Raw genomic sequence first — 21,458 nt, forward strand, 5'->3', positions numbered from 1 at the left:
TGGTATGAGGGCCCGACGTCCACAGGTGGGGGTTGTGCTTACAGCCCAACACCATGCAGGACGTTTGGCATTTGCCAGAGAACACCAAGATTGGCAAATTCGCCACTGGCACCCTGTGCTCTTCACAGATGAAAGCAGGGTCACACTGAGCATGTGACAGACGTGACAGAGTCTGGAGACGCCGTGGAGAACGTTCTGCTGCCTGCAACATCCTCCAGCATGACCGGTTTGGCGGTGGGTCAGTCATGGTGTGGGGTGGCATTTCTTTGGGGGGCCGCACAGCCCTCCATGTGCTCGCCAGAGGTAGCCTGACTGCCATTAGGTACCGAGATGAGATCCTCAGACCCCTTGTGAGACCATATGCTGGTGCGGTTGGCCCTGGGTTCCTCCTAATGCAAGACAATGCTAGACCTCATGTGGCTGGAGTGTGTCAGCAGTTCCTGCAAGAGGAAGGCATTGATGCTATGGACTGGCCCGCCCGTTCCCCAGACCTGAATCCAATTGAGCACATCTGGGACATCATGTCTCGCTCCATCCACCAACGCCAAGTTGCACCACAGACTGTCCAGGAGTTGGCGGATGCTTTAGTCCAGGTCTGGGAGGAGATCCCTCAGGAGACCATCCGCCACCTCATCAGGAGGATGCCCAGGCCTTGTAGAGAGGTCATACAGGCACGTGGGGGCCACATACACTACTGAGCCTCATTTTGACTTGTTTTAAGGACATTACATCAAAGTTGGATCAGCCTGTAATGTGGTTTTCCACTTTAATTTTGAGTGTGACTCCAAATCCAGACCTCCATGGGTTGATAAATTGGATTTCCATTGATTATTGTTGTGTGATTTTGTTGTCAGCACATTCAACTATGTAAAGAAAAAAGTATTTAATAAGATTATTTCTTTCATTCAGATCTAGGATGTGTTGTTTAAGTGTTCCCTTTATTTTTTTGAGCAGTGTAGGTCAAAGGTCAGATTACCTGTTTTGAACAATGGATGCCAACAATGGACAGAGAGCAAGAGGAGTAGGAGGGAGAGGCAGGGGACAACAACGAGGACAAATTCAAAGACGAAGAGGAGGAAGAAGAGGCCGAGGGCAAAGAAGAGAAGGAAGGAGAGCCATCTCTGATGAGATTAGAGCAACACTTGTTTATCATGTGATCAACCACGGTTTGACCATGAGAGAGGCTGGACTGAGAGTCCAGCCCAACTTGAGTCGATTTACAGTGAATGAGAACAGGTATGCAACTATCTAATGACTATTTTAGCATTACAGTAATGTACTGTAAAATACGTATGACTGCATAGTATTGCATAAACATTTGTAACTCTAAGCCATCCATTTACTGCACTGCATTGAATGAATGAGGTTGGTTATCATGCTGTGCTACCTTTTTTTGTACATTGTTTACAGTTCCTATGCTGAACACATACTGTGTTGAATTCTGTACAGAGTGGAAAGGCAAAGACATCATGGAGGACGAGGACGCTTGTTTACAGATGTACAAGAGACTGCAATTATAAATATGGTTTTGGCCAACAATGCAATTAGGATTCGAGAGATAAGAGAGCATATCTTGAATAATGACACCATATTTAACAACATCAATGCTGTAAGCCTGTCGACCATACAACGCATCCTCCAACAGCACCGAGTGACGATGAAACAACTTTACAAGGTGCCATTTGAGAGAAACTCTGACAGAGTCAAGAATATGCGACATGACTTTGTAGAGGTATGTATGCAACACTACTTCCAGTACTTCAGACATACCATATTTACTCATCTGTATATCCTTTTGTCAGTTACGGAGAGTATTGGAGCTGGATGCCCATGTAATTCGCCATGAATTTATTTATGTGGATGAGGTTGGCTTCAACCTCACCAAAACCAGGCGCGGAAGAAATGTAATAGGACAGAGTGCAATTACCAATGTCCCTGGACAGCGTGGGGGTAATATAACTATGTGTGCTGTCATCACTCACAACGGGGTCCTCCATCACAATGCCACACTGGGTCCGTACAACACCGGCCAAATGCTCACTTTTCTGGATGCAATTTACACAATGCTTGTCCCTGACCCAGATCAGGAGCCTGCTAGACTTGTGGTTTTATGGGACAATGTTAGTTTTCACCGGGCTGTTCTGGTCCAAAACTGGTTTGCCACCCATCCACAATTTGTAGTTTTGTACCTACCCCCATATTCACCTTTTCTAAATCCCATAGAGGAATTCTTCTCAGCCTGGTGCTGGAAAGTGTGCCCGCATGCCGCACCCTATGCCCGCATGCCGCTTCTCCAGGCAATGGAGGACGCATGTGGGGACATAGAGGTTGCCTCTGTCCAAGGTTGGATACGCCATGCTAGGAGATACTTCCCTCGATGTTTGGCAAGAGAAAACGTATCTTGTGATGTGGACGAAGTATTGTGGCCAGACCCAGCCCAGAGAAGAGATGAAGCGTAGCTTAGCACTGGTGACTGCCCCCCCTTTTGGTTTACATATGTTTATGGTTTTGTTGTATGCTACTGTATACAACAGTAATGTTTGGCCTAATAAATATTTTCTGTTTCTACATTGCATTGGTGTTTACAGTGTACTTGTTACCCCTCCCACAGATTACTTTCACTGTAGAACATTGTATTGACATGTAGATATAAGCCTATGAAAGACCAAAGAGCTTTAGATTTAGAACAACAGTGTTTACATTGTATATCCAAAAATGTACTATTATGAAAGCAGTGTTTGCCATTTGATGCAAATGCTTCATTCTGACATGTGTTTATGGCATTTTGAATGCAGTGTTACATTTTGAAGGAGATGTGAGGCATTTTGTATTTTGTGTGTGCAGTTTAGGGAATTGTATGTAGAGTTTTGAAAAAAAGGAGACAGTTTTGAAAACGTGTGTAAGCAGTTGGAAAAAAACTGTAAACGTCCGTCCAGGAAGTCGGGAGATGACTTAAAAAACATCCACTAAGGGCAACGTTGAGCGCTATTGCCATCAAGTAGGCTTGCGGTTTGCTAAGGTGTTGTGGACGGTTGTTCAATCCCAGTGCTAGAGACCATGAGAGCTTGTTGAGTGGATACAGAGTTTACCTTCATGGATGCCCTGGAGGTTTCTGGGATGCCGTTCTGGTACTTCCCCGTGATGATGCCACAGGCCAGCGGAGACCACGTCATCGCCCCAACGCCTGTCACCATGGACACCAGAGGGAATGTGGGAACAGAGAGGGAGGGAGGGAGTGACAGATAACTGTGAGATCTCTAACACAGTCAGTCAGACACCAAACAGACGCTCATGAAATCCCCAGTTTGAACCACAGCAGATGTTAGGGGAGTGTTCTCAGGAGGACGTTATATCACTTTATTACAATAATCAACAATCACGTAAGGATTGATTATGGATGTATCCACTGATTACAACCCAGCAGTAGATGTGAGGGTGTGTGGTGTGTGTGTGTGTGTGTGTGTGTGTGAACCGCCCAGCAGACGAGGGAAGGGGCGTGGCCAGCCTGGATGATTGACACATGCCTATCTTGTGGTAGAGTTCTGGAAGCTGGACCTCCACCTTCTCCCTCTGGAAGAGATGGTACTCAGCCTGCTCACACACCGGAGGGATCAGGTTAAACTGCCTGGCCACAGAGTACGCCTCCTATATATATATAGAGAGAGAGAGAGGGAAGGAGCAGGGGAAGAGAAAGAGAGGGGGAGGGATAGAGCGAGTGAGAGGGGAGGGGAGGATGGAGAGGCAGGTGAGAGGGAGTGAATGTGGGAGAGAGATGGGGAGAGGGATACTAATCAGAATTCACAATGCTATGCAAACCTTAAGAAGATTAAACACATTGATATACTGAATGCAGCTCATTTAGCTGAGTCTATATTCCACACACTGACTCACCTGCCTCGCATATCTATGTTTCCATATGTACGTTTACAAAGAACTCATTGCCTTCTTAAACATTAGCAAAACCATATTTATCTGCTACATGCAGCTGTGCCACAAGCCCGGAAACCTTGTCTATACCCCTGCATTATAGATACAATCTAAATTATAGTGCTTTCATCTGAGCTGCTACACTACAAAACAATCTGTTCAAATTCACCCTAATCACTATCAACACAGCACCATGTCCATCACTGTGTACAGCACCGTGTACAGCACCGTGTACAACACCATGTACAGCACCACGCACAGCACCACGTACATCACCACGCACAGCACCACGTACAGCACCACGCACAGCACCACGCACAGCACCACGTACATCACCACCTACAGCACCATGTACAGCACCATGCACAGCACCACACACAGCATCATGTACAGCACCATGCACAGCACCATGTACAGCACCACGTACAGCACCATGCACAGCACCCCGTACAGCACCGTGTACAGCACCATGCACAGCATCATGTACAGCACCATGCACAGCATCATGTACAGCACCATGTACAGCACCATGTACAACACCATGTACAGCATCCCATACAGCACCATGTACAGCACCATGCACAGCGCTTAACACAGACTGAGGGAGAATGAGAGGAAAAGGAGGAGAGGTTGTTGCCTATAGGAAAGCCTGAGGATGCTTTAGCAATCAGTCATTATCAGGCTTCAGGAAATGTAGTTACCCAACACCTCCCCGATCCTCCCCCTTCTCCTCCAAATCAGCCAGGACATAAACAGGCATCTATCTCTCTCCCCCATCTCTCTCTCTCTATGTTTGTGTAGACTGTATGTTTGACCCCCCTGGTGTAGACTGTATGTTTGACCCCCCTGGTGTAGACTGTATGTTTGACCTCCCTGGTGTAGACCGTATGTTTGACCCCCCTGGTGTAGACTGTATGTTTGACCCCCCTGATGTAGACCGTATGTTTGACCCCTCTGGTATAGACTGTATGTTTGACCCCTCTGGTGTAGACTGTATGTTTGACCCCCCTGGTGTAGACTGTATGTTTGACCCCTCTGGTATAGACTGTATGTTTGAACCCCCTGGTGTAGACTGTATGTTGGACCCCTCTGGTATAGACTGTATGTTTGACCCCTCTGGTATAGACTGTATGTTTGACCCCTCTGGTATAGACTGTATGTTTGACCCCTCTGGTATAGTCTGTATGTTTGACCCCCCTGGTGTAGACTGTATGTTGGACCCCTCTGGTGTAGACCGTATGTTGGACCCCTCTGGTATGTTTGACCCCCCTGGTGTGGACCGTATGTTTGACCCCCCTGGTGTGGACCGTATGTTTGACCCCCCTGGTGTAGACCGTATGTTTGACCCCCCTGGTGTGGACTGTATGTTTGACCCCCTCTGGTGTAGACTGTATGTTTGACCCCCCTGGTGTAGACTGTATGTTTGACCCCCCTGGTGTAGACCGTATGTTTGACGCCCCTGGTGTAGACTGTATGTTTGACCCCCCTGGTGTAGACTGTATGTTTGACCCCCCCTGGTGTAGACCGTATATTTGACGCCCCTGGTGTAGACAGATGACTTCCCTTGAGGGCTCACAAACACAATGAAAGATTATGAAAAACTGTCTGAGAACAAAGGTGCAGACGGTCTGGGAACGTTCCATGTAGACTTGCTGTATGAGCATGATTTGTAATGAGAGTTTTCCACAGGTTGAGTGAAGGTTGTGTGAGGGTTGTAGAGATGTTTTGACACTTACCATGATCTCCATGGCTGTCCATCTAAACGTCCCCCAGTACATGGGTAAGGGTCAGGGGTTAGGGGTTAAAGATCATAGGGTTAACTCACCATGATCTCCATGGCTGTCCATCGAGAAGTCCCCCAGTACATGGACATCCCCTGGTTGATCACATAAGTCATGGCTCTCACAATCTCTGAGGAGATAAGGACAACAATCAACCAACATTCAATCAATCAAATCATTGATCAATCCATCAGCTCATTAGATGCATGTGTGTGGAGGACTTTGGAGATCCCTGCAGACACATTACATACCACTGGTACACATAACCAGTCAAAAGTTTGGACACACCTACTCATTCAAGGGTTTTTCTTTATTTTAACTATTTTCTACATTGTAAAAATGATGCAGCACTCCATCACTCTCCTTCTTGGTCAAATAGCCCTTACACAGCCTGGAGATGTGTTGGGTCATTGTCCTGTTGAAAAACACATGATAGTCCCACAAAGCTCAAACCAGATGATATGGCGTATTGCTGCAAAATGTTGTGTCAGCCATGCTGGTTAAGTGTGCCTTAAATCACTGACAGTGTCATCAGCAAAGCACACCCACACCATCATACCACCTCTTCCATGCTTCATGGTGGGAACCACACATGCGGAAATCCTCCGTTCACTTACAGTACTCTGTGTCTCACAAAGACACGGAGGTTGGAACAAAAAATGTCAAATTTGCACTCATCAGACCAAAGGACAGATTTCCACTGGTCTAATGTCCATTGCTCATGTTTCTTGGCCTAAGCAAGTCTCTTCTTCTTATTGGTGTCCTTTAGTAGTGGTTTCTTTGCAGCAATTTGACCATGAAGGCCTGATTCAAACAGTCTCCTCTGAACAGTTGATGTTGAGATGTGTCCGTTACTTGAACTCTGTGAAGCATTTATTTGGGCTGCAATTTCTGAGGCTGGTAACTCTAATGATTTTATCCTATGCAGCAGAGATAACTCAGGGTCTTCCTTTTCTGTGGCGGTCCTCATGAGAGCCAGTTTCATCATAGCGCTTGATGGTGTTTGCGACTGCACTTGAAGAAACTTTCAAAGGTCTTGACTGACCTTCATTTCTTAAAGTCATGATGGACTGTCATTTCTCTTTGCTTATTTGAGCTGTTCTTGCCATACTATGGACTTGGTCTTTTACCAAATAAGGCTATCTTCTGTATACCACCCCTACCTTGTCACAACACAACTGATTGGCTCAAACGCATTAAGGAAAGAAATTCCACAAATGAACTTCATGATTTCGTATGTGTTATTTCATAGTTTTGATGTCTTCACTGTTATTCTACAATGTAGGAAATAGTAAAAATAAAGAAAAACCCTTGAATGTGTAGGTTTGTCCAAACTTTTGACTGGTACTGTATATATATATATATATATATATATATATATATATATATATATACTGCTCAAAAAAATAAAGGGAACACTTAAACAACACAATGTAACTCCAAGTCAATCACACTTCTGTGAAATAAACTGTCCACTTAGGAAGCAACACTGATTGACAATACATTTCACATGCTGTTGTGCAAATGGAATAGACAACAGGTGGAAATTATAGGCAATTAGCAAGACACCCCCAATAAAGGAGTGGTTCTGCAGGTGGGGACCACAGACCACTTCTCAGTTCCTATGCTTCCTGACTGATGTTTGGTCACTTTTGAATGCTGGCGGTGCGTTCACTCTAGTGGTAGCATGAGACGGAGTCTACAACCCACACAAGTGGCTCAGGTAGTGCAGCTCATCCAGGATGGCACATCAATGAGCTGTGGCAAGAAGGTTTGCTGTGTCTGTCAGCGTAGTGTCCAGAGCATGGAGGCGCTACCAGGAGACAGGCCAGTACATCAGGAGACGTGGAGGAGGCCGTAGGAGGGCAACAACCCAGCAGCAGGACCGCTACCTCCGCCTTTGTGCAAGGAGGAGCAGGAGAAGCACTGCCAGAGCCCTGCAAAATGACCTCCAGCAGGCCACAAATGTGCATGTGTCTGCTCAAACGGTCAGAAACAGACTCCATGAGGGTGGTATGAGGGCCCGACGTCCACAGGTGGGGGTTGTGCTTACAGCCCAACACCATGCAGGACGTTTGGCATTTGCCAGAGAACACCAAGATGGGCAAATTCGCCACTGGCGCCCTGTGCTCTTCACAGATGAAAGCAGGTTCACACTGAGCACGTGACAGAGTCTGGAGACGCCGTGGAGAACGTTCTGCTGCCTGCAACATCCTCCAGCATGACCGGTTTGGCGGTGGGTCAGTCATGGTGTGGGGTGGCATTTCTTTGGGGGGCCGCACAGCCCTCCATGTGCTCGCCAGAGGTAGCCTGACTGCCATTAGGTACCGAGATGAGATCCTCAGACCCCTTGTGAGACCATATGCTGGTGCGGTTGGCCCTGGGTTCCTCCTAATGCAAGACAATGCTAGACCTCATGTGGCTGGAGTGTGTCAGCAGTTCCTGCAAGAGGAAGGCATTGATGCTATGGACTGGCCCGCCCGTTCCCCAGACCTGAATCCAATTGAGCACATCTGGGACATCATGTCTCGCTCCATCCACCAACGCCACGTTGCACCACAGACTGTCCAGGAGCTGGCGGATGCTTTAGTCCAGGTCTGGGAGGAGATCCCTAAGGAGACCATCCGCCACCTCATCAGGAGCATTCCCAGGCGTTGTAGGGAGGTCATACAGGCACGTGGAGGCCACACACACTACTGAGCCTCATTTTGACTTGTTTTAAGGACATTACATCAAAGTTGGATCAGCCTGTAGTGTGGTTTTCCACTTTAATTTTGAGTGTGACTCCAAATCCAGACCTCCATGGGTTGATAAATTGGATTTCCATTGATTATTTTTGTGTGATTTTGTTGTCAGCATATTCAACTATGTAAAGAAAAAAGTATTTAATAAGATTATTTCTTTCATTCAGATCTAGGATGTGTTGTTTAAGTGTTCCCTTTATTTTTTTGAGCAGTGTATATATATATATATATATATATATATATATATATATATATATATATATACTGTATATGTGTATGTATATATACCACCAGGGGACACTGTAGTCTTCCTGCCTGGGTTGTACAACTGGGTTGACTGAACCAACTACACCTGAAGGCCACCAACCCATCCCCTGATCTCTCTCTCTCCTGCTGACAATACATTCCTTCTCACTTCTCTAATGAGCCCACTAATGACCAGGGACAGGCTAAAGTTCTAATGTGCCGCAAACCACCAGTACATTATTAATGAAGCAATTAGCTACGACACTAGCATCTGAGCTACACAACACTATGAAGGGAGCCTTAGATGACATCTGTTATTGTTCTCATCCTTGTGTAGCTGGTACCTAGCAGGACCAGGGTTAGGGAATTTTAACTTCCAAAACCCACCATGGGCAAATTACAGCCTTGTCAATCAATGACTGATTTGTACCAAACAGGAGAGCTGAACTCCTGTCACTGTGGGTTCAGCGACACAGACAACTGATGCTCACCAAGATAAAAACCACTAAAAGAGATGATGTAATGAAGAGAGACAGAGAGAAGGAAAGACAGGTTGAGTAAAATAAATCCAATGTGATCTAAACTAAAGAAAACGGCAATGGGACAGAAGAGGGGCAAAGAGCCAAATCCCTCGTTGTCTATTTCTGCCGCTCGCTTTTCTTTAATTGTGGTACAAGAACACACACCAGTAATTAACATCCGCAGGTTCATGCAACTCACACAGAGCTCAGTAAATACCATTGTCTCTTTCTCTCTCTCCCCTACACTCTCTCTCTCTCTCTCTCTCTCTCTCTCTCTCTCTCTCTCTCTCTCTCTCTCTCTCTCTCTCTCTCTCAAATTCAAAGGGGCTTTGTTGGCATGGGAAAGAATATTTACATTGTCAAAGCAAGTGAAATAAGCTTTCACAAATTAACATTTAACATTAAACACAAGAGAAAGCTGTTTGAAATGTTATATTATTAACGCTGTACCGTGTTGTTATTAACTATGTACCGTGTAAACAGATAAATATGGGTTTAATTTACTTTGGTGTTTGTGCTTGTGACTTTCGCTCTCTCTATTGCTTTTTCTCTCTCTCTCTCCCCCCTCTCTATCGCTGTTTCTCTCTCTCTCCCTCTCCCCCCTTTCTCTATCGCGGTTTCTCTCTCTCTCTCCCTCTCCTCCCTCTCTATCGCTGTTTCTCTCTCTCTCCCTCTCCCCCCTCTCTCTATCGCTGTTTCTCTCCCTCTCCCCCTCTCTCTATCACTGTTTCTTTCTCTCTCCCTCTCCCCCCTCTCTCTCTATCACTGTTTCTCTCCCTCTCCCCCTTCTCTCTATCGCTGTTTCTCTCTCTCCCACTCCCCCCCTCTCTATTGCTGTTTCTCTCCCTCTCCCCCTCTCTCTATCGCTGTTTCTCTCTCTCTCCCTCTCCCCCTCTCTATTGCTGTTTCTTTATCTCTCCTTCTCCCCCCTCTCTCTATCGCTGTTTCTCTCTTTCTCCCTCTCCCACTTTTCTCTCTCTCTAGCTGTTTCACTATCTCCCCCCTCTCTATGTCAATTCAATTCAAGGTCTTTATCTCTCTCTCTCTCTCTCTCTCTCTCTCTCTCTCTCTCTCTCTCTCTCTGTCTCTCTCACTGTTTCCCACTTCCTATCTCTCTCGTGCTGCACTGTTTGCAAGGAGTGAAAGCCAATTCATGGCTGATCTGAAAATGTAGTCAGAGGCTCTGTATGAAGGTGCCTCTGGAGACCACATAGAACTCATAACGCATCGCTGTGCACCTCCCAAATTTTGTTACAATGCGGAGGGCTCCGTATAGCTCCACATTTACATGATTGGCTGACGGTAGGTGGGGGCGGAATGTCCTGTATAAACACAAACTCACTTCCTTGATAACCTTTTTCACAACAGCTCTACTCAACAGCACTGGGCTGCTCCTCAAAGCGCAAGGAGTATGAATGCCCTGACTTCTGCAGAGGCTGTATCACCCTAAATGCTGCACGGGCCAATGCAGAAGCCAGATTGACCATGCAGAGCCTTTAAGGCGGGAACAGATGGCAGATTGACTAGGCAGAGCTTTTAAGGGGGACCAGAAGTTGGAGCTGGTCCATCACACAATGGTGCTATAGTGAGAACAATATGAGTGGGAGAGGAGGGAGGTGGAGGAGTGAAAAGGAGAGAGAAAAGAGAGAAAGATAGTTGGCGAAGACTGAAAGTGGCAGAAAGAGAGGAAGGAGGAGAGATAGAAAGAAAGAAAATAATGAATGTTATGTCAGAATCATTTTCTATTGGGAGTCCTTGGTCAGGATGTGCTTGACAAAGACAGCTTTATGAAACACAAGCACTATGAGACCTGAGGGGCTAAAAAGCTTTACGCTCTCATCACCACAGCCTGATCTACATGCATTCGTCTATCTCTCTCTCTCTCTCCTCTCTCTCTCTCTCTCTCTCTCTTTCTGCTTTTTCACACTTTCTGCTTATTCACTCTATGAACGATGTTTTGTAAAAGCCAAAGAATATTTGGCATTTACAAAAGAACAAGACTGACTGAAGAACTTTGCATTTGTTTGTTTCGATGTTTCAAGATGTGCATGGGTTCATTGTGTTTGTAGATGTGTCTGTGTGAGAGTCAGTTCCACAGGAAACAGCACATTGGCTCTGATTCTATTCACTACCACCACCAGCCCCCAGTGGTCCCCATAGGAACCGTCTTCAGTCCAAACAGTCAAGGCCAGGAATTCACTTTCTGACTTTCTTTGATATATATATATAGACTCTCTTTGGCTGGAAAATGGCTGTGTAGTTTTGTGTGTAGGCGCTGACCTAACATAATTATATGGTTTGCTTTCGCCGTAAAGCCTTTTTGAAATCAGACACTGTGGCTGGATTAACAAGAAGTAAAGCTTTAAAATGGTGTATAATACTTGTATGTTTGAGTAATTTTAATTATGAGATTTTTGTTGTTTTGAATTTGGCGCCCTGCACTTTCACTGGCTGTTGTCATATCGATCCCGCTAACGGGATTCAAGCCATAAGAAGTCAGAAGTTTACATACACTAAGTTGACTGTGCCCTTAAGCAGCTTGGAAAATTCCAGAAAACTATGTCATGGCTTTAGAAGCTTCTGATAGGCTAATTGACATCATTTGAGTCAATTGGATATGTACCTATGGATGTATTTCATGGCCTACCTTCAAACTCAGTGCCTCTTTGCTTGACATCATGGGAAAATCAAAAGAAAGAAAAAGAAGAAAAACCTCAGAAAAAAAATTGTAGACCTCCACAAGTCTGGTTTATCCTTGGGAGCAATTTCCAAATGTCTGAAGGTACCACATTCATCTGTACAAACAATAGTACGCAAGTATAAATACCATGGGACCATGCAGCCGTTGTACCACTCAGGAAGGAGACGCGTTCTGTCTCCTAGAAATGAACGTACTTTGGTGTGAAAAGTGCAAATCAATCCCAAAACAACAGCAAATGACCTTGTGAAGATGCTGGAGGAAACAGATACAAAAGTATCTATATCCACAGTAAAACGAGTCCTATATCGACATAACCAGAAAGGCCGATCAGCCAGGAAGAAGCCACTGCTCCATAACAGCCATAAAAAAAGCCAGACTATGGTTTGCAACTGCACATGGGGACAAAGATGATACTTTTTGGACAAATGTCCTCTGGTTTGATGAAACAAAAATAGAACTGTTTGGTCATAATGACCATCGTTATGTTTAGAGGAAAAAGGGGGAGGCTTGCAAGCTGAAGATTACCATCCCAACTGTGAAGCACGGGGGTGGCAGCATCATGTTGGTGGGGTGCTTTGCTGCAGGAGGGACTGGTGCACTTTACAAAATAGATGGCATCATGAGGAAGATTAATGATGTGGATATATTGAAGCAACATCTCAAGACATCAGTCAGGAAGTTAAAGCTTGGTCGCAAATGGGTCTTCCAAATGGACAATGACCCCAAGCATACTTCCAAAGTTGTGGCAAAATGGCTTAAGGACAACAAAGTCAAGGAATTGGAGTGGCCATCACAAAGCCCTGACCTCAATCCTATAGAAAATGTGTGGGCAGAACTGAAAAAACGTGTGCGAGTAAGGAGGCCTACAAACCTGACTCCGTTACTCTGTCAGGAGGAATGGGCCAAGATTCACCCAACTTATTGTGGGAAGCTTGTGGAAGGCTACCTGAAACGTTTGACCCAAGTTAAAACTTCTTATGGTTCAACTCCCGTTAACGGGATCAATTTGACAACATCCGGTGAAATGGCAGAGCGCCAAATTCAAAACAATTATTAGAAATATTTTACTTTCATACATTCACAAGTGCAACACACAAAATTAAAGCTTAACTTCTTGTTAATCTAGCCACCGTGTCAGATTTTAAAAAGGCTTTACGGCGAAAGCAAACCATGCTATTATCTGAGGATAGCACCCCATCAAACAAACACAGACCATCATATTTCATCCCACCAGGCGCGACACAAAACTCAGAAATAACGATATAATTCATGCCTTACCTTTGAAGATCTTTCTGTGTTGGCACTCCAATATGTCCCATAAACATCATAAATGGTCCTTTTGTTCGATTAATTCCGTCGTTATATCTCCAAAATATCCATTTATTTGGCGCTTTTGATCCAGAAAAACACCGGTTCCAACTCACGCAACATGACTACAAAATGTCTAGTAAGTTATCTGTAAACGCTGTCCAAACATTTCAAACAACTTTCCTAATACAACTTTAGGTATTTTTTTACGTAAATAATCAATAAAATTTAAGACGGGATAAAATGTGTTCAATTGCGGATAAAAATGAATGGTTTGTCCTCAGGGTTTCGCCTGCCAAAGAAGTTCTGTTATACTCACAGACATCATTCAAACAGTTTTAGAAACTGCAGAGTGTTTTCTATCCGAATCCCCTAATAATATGCATATCCTAGCTTCTGGGCCTGAGTAGCAGGCAGTTTACTTTGGGCACGCTTTTCATCTGGACGTGAAAATACCGCCCCCTAGCCTAGAGAGGTTAAACAATTTAAAGGCAATGCTACCAAATACTAATTGAGTGTATGTAAACTTCTGACCCACTGGGAATGTGATAAATAATTCTGTCTACTATTATTCTGACATTTCACATTCTTAAAATAAAGTGGTGATCCTAACTGACCTAGGACAGGGAATTTGTACTAGGATTAAATATCAGGAATTGTCAGAAAAACTGAGTTTAAATGTATTTGGCTAAGGTGTATGTAAACTTCCGACTTCAACTGTATATGCAGTATATATAGATAGAGATATAGTAAACCTCAGTATAAACTGAAATCTTGATTCTTCTCTGGTTGATAGTCTGGTAGAGCAACACATCTACTGCTTCCTGCCAATCCAATTGTAGTATTTCAGGCTATGAGACTAAAAAACCAACTGCCCTCCTGACTTAGGCAGGTTGCTCGGTCCCTGATGATGAATGCTAAAAGACTGACTCACCCTCCATGGGTGTGTTGGTGTCAGGGCGGTTCGCGAAGACCACATCTACGTATTCCAGCTGCAACCTCTGGAGGGAGCCCTTCAGACCTGGACAGAGAGAGGACGGGAGAAAGAGAGGAAGGGAGAGAGAGAGGAAGAGAGAAAGAGATGAGAGGAGGGGAGAGGAGGACGGTTGAGGAGAGGAGAAGAGGAGGGGAATGGAGAGGAGAGTTGGGGAGAGGAGGGAGGACGGGAGAAGGGGAGAGGAGGAGTGTTGAGGAGGGGAGGGGATAGGATAGGATAGGAGGGCAGAGGAGAGGAGGAGGGTTGAGGAGAGGAGTAGAGAAGAGGAGGAGGGGAGAGAGAAAAGATAAGGGAGAGGAGGGGAGATATCAATCAATACAGTTCACAGGGGAGAGACTGGGTGAGACACGGTGAGATAGAGTGAGACATGGTGAGACATGGTGAGACAGTGAGACAGGGTGAGACACGGTGAGACACTGTGAGACAGGGTGAGACACTGTGAGATAGAGTGAGACAGGGTGAGACATGGTGAGACAGGGTGAGACACGGTGAGACAGGGTGAGACACGGTGAGACAGGGTGAGATATGGTGAGACAGGGTGAGATACGGTGAGACAGGGTGAGATAGGTTGAGACACGGTGAGACACGGTGAGACAGGGTGAGATAGGTTGAGACACGGTGAGACACGGTGAGACAGGGTGAGACAGGGTGAGATAGAGTGAGACATGGTGAGACATGGTGAGACAGTGAGACAGGGTGAGACACGGTGAGACACGGTGAGACAGGGTGAGACATGGTGAGACACGGTGAGACACGGTGAGACAGGGTGAGATACGGTGAGACAGGGTGAGATACGGTGAGACAGGGTGAGACACGGTGAGACAGGGTGAGATACGGTGAGACAGAGTGAGATAGGGTGAGATAGGTTGAGATACGGTGAGACACAGTGAGACACGGTGAGACAGGGTGAGATACGGTGAGACAGAGTGAGATAGGTTGAGACACGGTGAGATAGGGTGAGACAGGTTGAGACACGGTGATGCGGGTGCCTGTGTGGTCTGACCTTCAATAATGTGTTTCCTTGAAAGGCCTCTCTCAGTCTCTGCTCTGTGGGCACAGACACAGACAGGAGAGAAAAACTACACATTAAAATCTGTTTCTCAACTCACTGCTGGTAGTCAACTGTCAACTGCTGTGTCCTTATCAGTGCTTTCCCGCTTGTGTGTGTTTGTGTGTGTGTGTGAGTGTGTTTCATGTACAGTTAGTGTGTGCGAGTGTGTGTTCAGAGTCTTCAACTACAATCCTCTCCTTCTCCTGCAGAAGGATGGAGCCTATGAATATTCATGAAGGATGAACGAGGGAAGAAATAATGCACACCTTTATCCTTCTCACTAATCCTGCTGTGACTGCCACCACGCATCATGGAGCTGTGATTGCCACCACGCATCATGGAGTTGAGAGGCTATATAAAACCTCTGCAGCTGTGCGTGTGTGCTGTGCGTGTGTGTGTGTGTGTGTTATCAGACAATGTATTTTCCCCCTGGTCAGCAGAGCAGGAATGTATGACAGTGAAGAGGTACAGAGGCAGAGCTGTAAACAGCTGAGCTCTGCCTTATGAGACTTTTTCAACGGGAACTTACTTTCCTCCCCAGTACAGCTTGGTAGTGATGACCAGACTTGATCGTCTAAAGGGAGAGGGAGAGCAAGAGGGAGAGAGGGAGAGAATGAGAGGGAAAGGTAGAGAGAGAGAGGGAGAGGGAGAGAGGGAGAGAACGAGAGGGAAAGGTAGAGAGGGAGAGAGGGAGAGAGAGAACGAGAGGGAAAGGTAAAGAGAGAGAGGGGAGAGAGGGAGAGAACGAGAGGGAAAGGTAGAGAGAGAGAGAGGGGAGAGAGGGAGAGAACAAGGGAAAGGTAGAGAGAGAGAGAGGGAGAGAGGGAGAGAACGAGAGGGAAAGGTTGAGAGAGAGAGAGGGAGAGAGGGAGAGAACGAGAGGGAAAGGTAGAGAGAGAGAGAGGGGAGAGAGGGAGAGAACGAGGGAAAGGTAGAGAGAGAGAGAGGGAGAGAGGGAGAGAACGAGAGGGAAAGGTAGAGAGAAAGAGAGAGAGAGAGAGAGAGGGAGAGGGAAGGAGAAAGGGAGCTGTTTTATTGGCATTAAAAACAGTGCGCCAAAGCAACAATTTATACGATATACATTAAAATAAAATAATAAATAATAATAATATAAAATGGTATAAATTAATAAAATGGTATAAATTAATAAAATTGTATAAATATAAAAGTCTAAACATGGAAAATGAAATTATAAATAACTGACTGTCATCCTCACCATTACATCAGTACTACAACTACCATCCTCATTACTTCTACCATCATTACTACAACTACCATCCTCATTACTACTACCATCATTACTACAACTACCATCCTCATTACTACTACTACCATCCTCATTACTACTACCACCATTACTACAACTACCATCCTCATTACTACTACTACCATCCTCATTACTACTACTACCATCCTCATTACTACTACTACCATCCTCATTACTACAACTACCATCCCCATTACTACAACTACCATCCTCATTACTACTATCCTCATTACTACAACTACCATCCCCATTACTACTACTACCATCCTCATTACTACAACTACCATCCCCATTACTACAACTACCATCCTCATTACTACAACTACCATCCCCATTACTACTACCATCCTCAGTACTACAACTACCATCCTCATTACTACAACTACCATCCTCATTACTACTACTACCATCCTCAGTACTACAACTACCATCCTCATTACAACTACTACCATCCTCATTAATACTACTACTACCACCACCACCATCATTAAACTGCTATCATTACCATCACCCCTACCACTACTATTTGGAATAATAATCACAACAATACTACTACTACTACTACTAATACTACTACTTCTACTACTACTACTAGTAATGACAATACTACTACTACTACTACTAATACTACTACTTCTACTACTACTAATAATAATAACAATACTACTACTACTACTAATAATAACAATACTAGTACTACTTCTACTACTACTTCTACTACTACTACTACTACTACCACTAATAACAATACTACTACTACTACTAATAATAATAATAATAATAACAATACTACTACTACTAATAATAATAATAACAATACTACTACTGCTACTACTAATAATAATAATAATAACAATACTACTACTAATACTACTACTACTGCTACTAATAATACTACTACTACTAATAACAACAACAACAACAACAACAACAATACTACTACTACTACTACTACTAATAATAACAATACTACTTCTACTACTACTACTACTACTACTACATCTACTACTACTACTACTGTCACGACTTCCACCGAAGTCAGCTCCTCTCCTTGTTCGGGTAGGGTACGGCGATCGACGTCACCGGCTTTCTAGCCAATCGCCGCTCCATTTCTCATATTCCATTGGTTTTGTCTTGTTCCATTACACAGCTGGTTTTCATCCCATAATTACTGCATGTATTTAGTCCTCTGTTCCCCTCCATGTCTTTGTGTGTAATTGTTTATCGTTATGTGGATATTGTCGGGCGCTTTACTTTTGCTATGTTCCGTGTTTTTGGCACGCGATTGTTTATATGTGCTGTCATTTGTGGAACGGAATTAAAGTGCGCCTGTTCACTACACTCTGCTCTCCTGCACCTGACGTCGCCTCCCGTACACACCATTGACAACTACTAATAATAACAATACTACTACTACTACTAATACTACTACTTCTACTACTACTAGTAATGACAATACTACTACTTCTACTACTACTACTAATAATAACAATACTACTACTACTAATAATAACAATACTAGTACTACTTCTACTACTACTTCTACTACTACTACTACTACTACTACCACTAATAACAATACTACTACTACTACTAATAATAATAATAACAATACTACTACTACTAACAATAACAATAATACTACTACTTCTACTACTACTACTACTACTACTAATACTACTACTACTAATACTGCTACTACTACTAGTACTACTAATAATAACAATACTACTACTACTACTACTAATAATAATAATAATAATAATAATAACAATACTACTACTACTTCTACTACTACTACTACTACTACTAATACTTCTACTACTACTACTGCTACTACTACTGCTTCTACTACTACTACTACCTTCCCAAGTTTTCTCACGTCACCCCGCTCCTCCGCACACTCCACTGGCTTCCAGTTGAAGCTCGCATCTGCTACAAGACCATGGTGCTTGCCTACGGAGCTGTGAGGGGAACGGCACCTCCGTACCTTCAGGCTCTGATCAGGCCCTACACCCAAAGAAGGGCACTGCGTTCATCCACCTCTGGCCTGCTGGCCCCCCTACCTCTGAGGAAGCACAGTTCCCGCTCAGCCCAGTCAAAACTGTTCGCTGCTCTGGCACCCCAATGGTGGAACAAGCTCCCTCACGATGCCAGGACAGCGGAGTCAATCACCACCTTCCGTAGACACCTGAAACCCCACCTCTTTAAGGAATACCTGGAATAGGATATAGTAATCCTTCTAACCGCCCCCCCCCCCCCCAAAAAAAAGAAAAGATATAGATGTACTATTGTAAAGTGGTTGTTCCACTGGATATCTTAAGGTGAATGCACCAATTTGTAAGTTGCTCTGGATAAGAGCGTCTGCTAAATGACGTAAATGTAAATGTACTACTACTACTAATAATATCAATACTACTACTAATCATAATAATAACAATACTACTACTACTTCTACTACTACTACTACTACTACTAATAATAATAACAATACTACTACTACTGCTACTACTACTAAGACTACTACTACTACTGGTAATAATACTACTACTACTAATATTAATAACAATACAACTACTACTACAAATAATAACAATACTACCACTACTTTTACTACTACTACTACTACTACTACTACTACTACTACCACTACTACTACTACTACTACTACTACTACTACTACTACTACTACCACTACTACTACTACTACTACTACTACTACTACTACCACTACTACTACTACTACTACTACTACTACTACTACTACTACTACTACTACTACTACTACCACTACTACTACTACTTCTACTACTACTACTAACAATAACAATACTACCACTACTTCTACTACTACTACTGCTACTACTACTACTACTTCTACTACTACTACTAATAATAACAATATTACCACTACTTCTACTACTACTACTACTACCAATACTACTACTACTACTACTACTACTACTAATAATAATAATAATAATAACACTACTACTACTACTACTACTACTACTACTGTTACTACTACTACTGTTACTACTAATAATAATACAAAGTATGTTACTGTTTACTATGCAGATGTTATTATTCAGTATCCCTCTGGCTATTTTTTTTAATGTTTTACATTTATTTCACCTTTATTTAACCAGGTAAGCTAGTTGAGAACAAGTTCTCATTTACAACTGCGACCTGGCCAAGATAAATGTTGCCTGCTATGGCAAGCAAATATATATTTGGAAGCAAGAGGAACTGTTGCTCCTTCGGCCATGAGTATTTTAAGTTTTTCCTCTGCGTTTAATAAGTAAAAATGTTGAATAAATGTATTCATTTCTGTGAATAATGAATCTATTGGTAATGTAGATGAGTGTACATTGAACCTCCTGCTGTCCTACAATCTGTACTGCCAGGGAGGAACGTGTGTTCACCAGTTCCATTACATAATGATGTAACAATTCAACAACGAGTGGGAACAATCTGCAGTGACAGAACAGCTAGGACACGTCAATAAGACATGGAGATACTGAGACACACACACACACACACACACACACACACACACACACACACACACACACACACACACACACACACACACACACACACACACACACACACACACACACACACACACACACACACACACACACACACACACACACACACACACACAGTAACATACCTCCAGCACTTCTTCTTGATGATGTTACCCAATATGACTTCAGCTCTGGAAAGCAATGCCTGTCATTATACTGTACACTACATAGATGACCATCACTTTCTATAAGGGATGGATCGACATTTACAGAATGGGTACCAGGACCAAAATATAGGGAGGGTCATGCTTTTTCAATTTCAGTCAAATTTCTGCGTTGCCATGCAATGCTTACAGGACAAACAGTTTGTAAAACTGCATATCTAAGGCTCCGGTCTGTCCTTAAAATGAGGGTAAACAGTAGACATATTCTCTGCTATCCACTTTATGTTTTAATTATTATTTTGGGTATGGGGAGGGTCACTTGTTTAAGTATTTTTAAGCGTTCAGTGAGGGTTTAGGTAAGAAATATTTTGCTGAAGGGTGGGCCATCCATTTTCATTGCAGAGATGTCAGATTTTCCCCATGTAACCCTTAAAATAAATAACGTTCACTCCCTTCCATTAAAAAGAAAAATATAAAGAGGTTTATTATATCTTGACTCACTTTCCAGCAGCGTACACCTCCGCTGTGTCAAACAGGTTGACTCCACTCTCATACGCCATGGTCATCAGTTGCTCGGCCACCTGGGAAAACACACAGAGGTCAGAGGTCAAAGATGTCACACACGCATCACACTCAACACACACACATAGACACACATCCTCATCATCATCATCCCCATCATCACATATCAGGTGTGTAGGAACCAGAGGTTAGCAGCCAGGATTTTAACCCACCTATCTAAGAACAGCAAAATGCTTTTTGGTGAAAAACCCTCTTTATGTCTGAGCTCTGGCTCTGCTCCTCCTGTTAGTTCCACTCTCTGTCTTCTCTCTTCCAGGTTACTATAGATAGTGTTTCTAGTCTGGTTCTATAGTTGTCCCTCTAGAGAGCTGAGCTGTTCCTCTCTCCAGTGTGTTTCAGTGTGTCAATGCAGCAGGCTGAGGCAGCAGACTTTCCAGTGATTCACCCAGACTGAAGATCATACATCATCATGCTGAATTGTTCCCAGATTCAATTCCCTTTATTGCAATGTGGCTGTAAGTGAATTTGCTTAAATTTCCCTCTGCGGTGGTGTGTGAGCAAGGGTGTGTCTGTCTCTTTGTGAGACTGGGAGTCTGTGTGTGTCTAACCCTCTCCCTATTTGAGTCGGAGAGGCCTTGCTACTTACAGAGCTCGCTAAACCACTGTCCTCCCCTCTGCTGAGGATCTGTCCATCAA

The 21,458-nt window shown here is 43.9% G+C and overlaps 1 protein-coding gene across 1 annotated transcript in view; it reads right to left on the minus strand.

Moving 5' to 3' along the window:
* Window positions 1-21,458, minus strand: part of LOC106581449 (voltage-gated potassium channel subunit beta-1) — a 176,366-nt gene that overhangs the window by 13,601 nt on the left and 141,307 nt on the right. The window contains exons 4-11 of the mRNA XM_045704032.2: window positions 20,742-20,821; window positions 20,223-20,267; window positions 15,806-15,850; window positions 15,229-15,272; window positions 14,163-14,249; window positions 5,753-5,838; window positions 3,525-3,645; window positions 3,090-3,184 (exon numbers count right to left, since the gene is read on the minus strand). Coding sequence (XP_045559988.1) covers window positions 3,090-3,184; window positions 3,525-3,645; window positions 5,753-5,838; window positions 14,163-14,249; window positions 15,229-15,272; window positions 15,806-15,850; window positions 20,223-20,267; window positions 20,742-20,821 — 603 coding nt within the window. The remainder of the gene's footprint in view (window positions 1-3,089; window positions 3,185-3,524; window positions 3,646-5,752; window positions 5,839-14,162; window positions 14,250-15,228; window positions 15,273-15,805; window positions 15,851-20,222; window positions 20,268-20,741; window positions 20,822-21,458) is intronic.

Source organism: Salmo salar, chromosome 20 (genome assembly GCF_965601325.2).
Source record: "Salmo salar chromosome 20, fSalSal1, whole genome shotgun sequence".
NCBI lineage: Eukaryota > Metazoa > Chordata > Actinopteri > Salmoniformes > Salmonidae > Salmo > Salmo salar.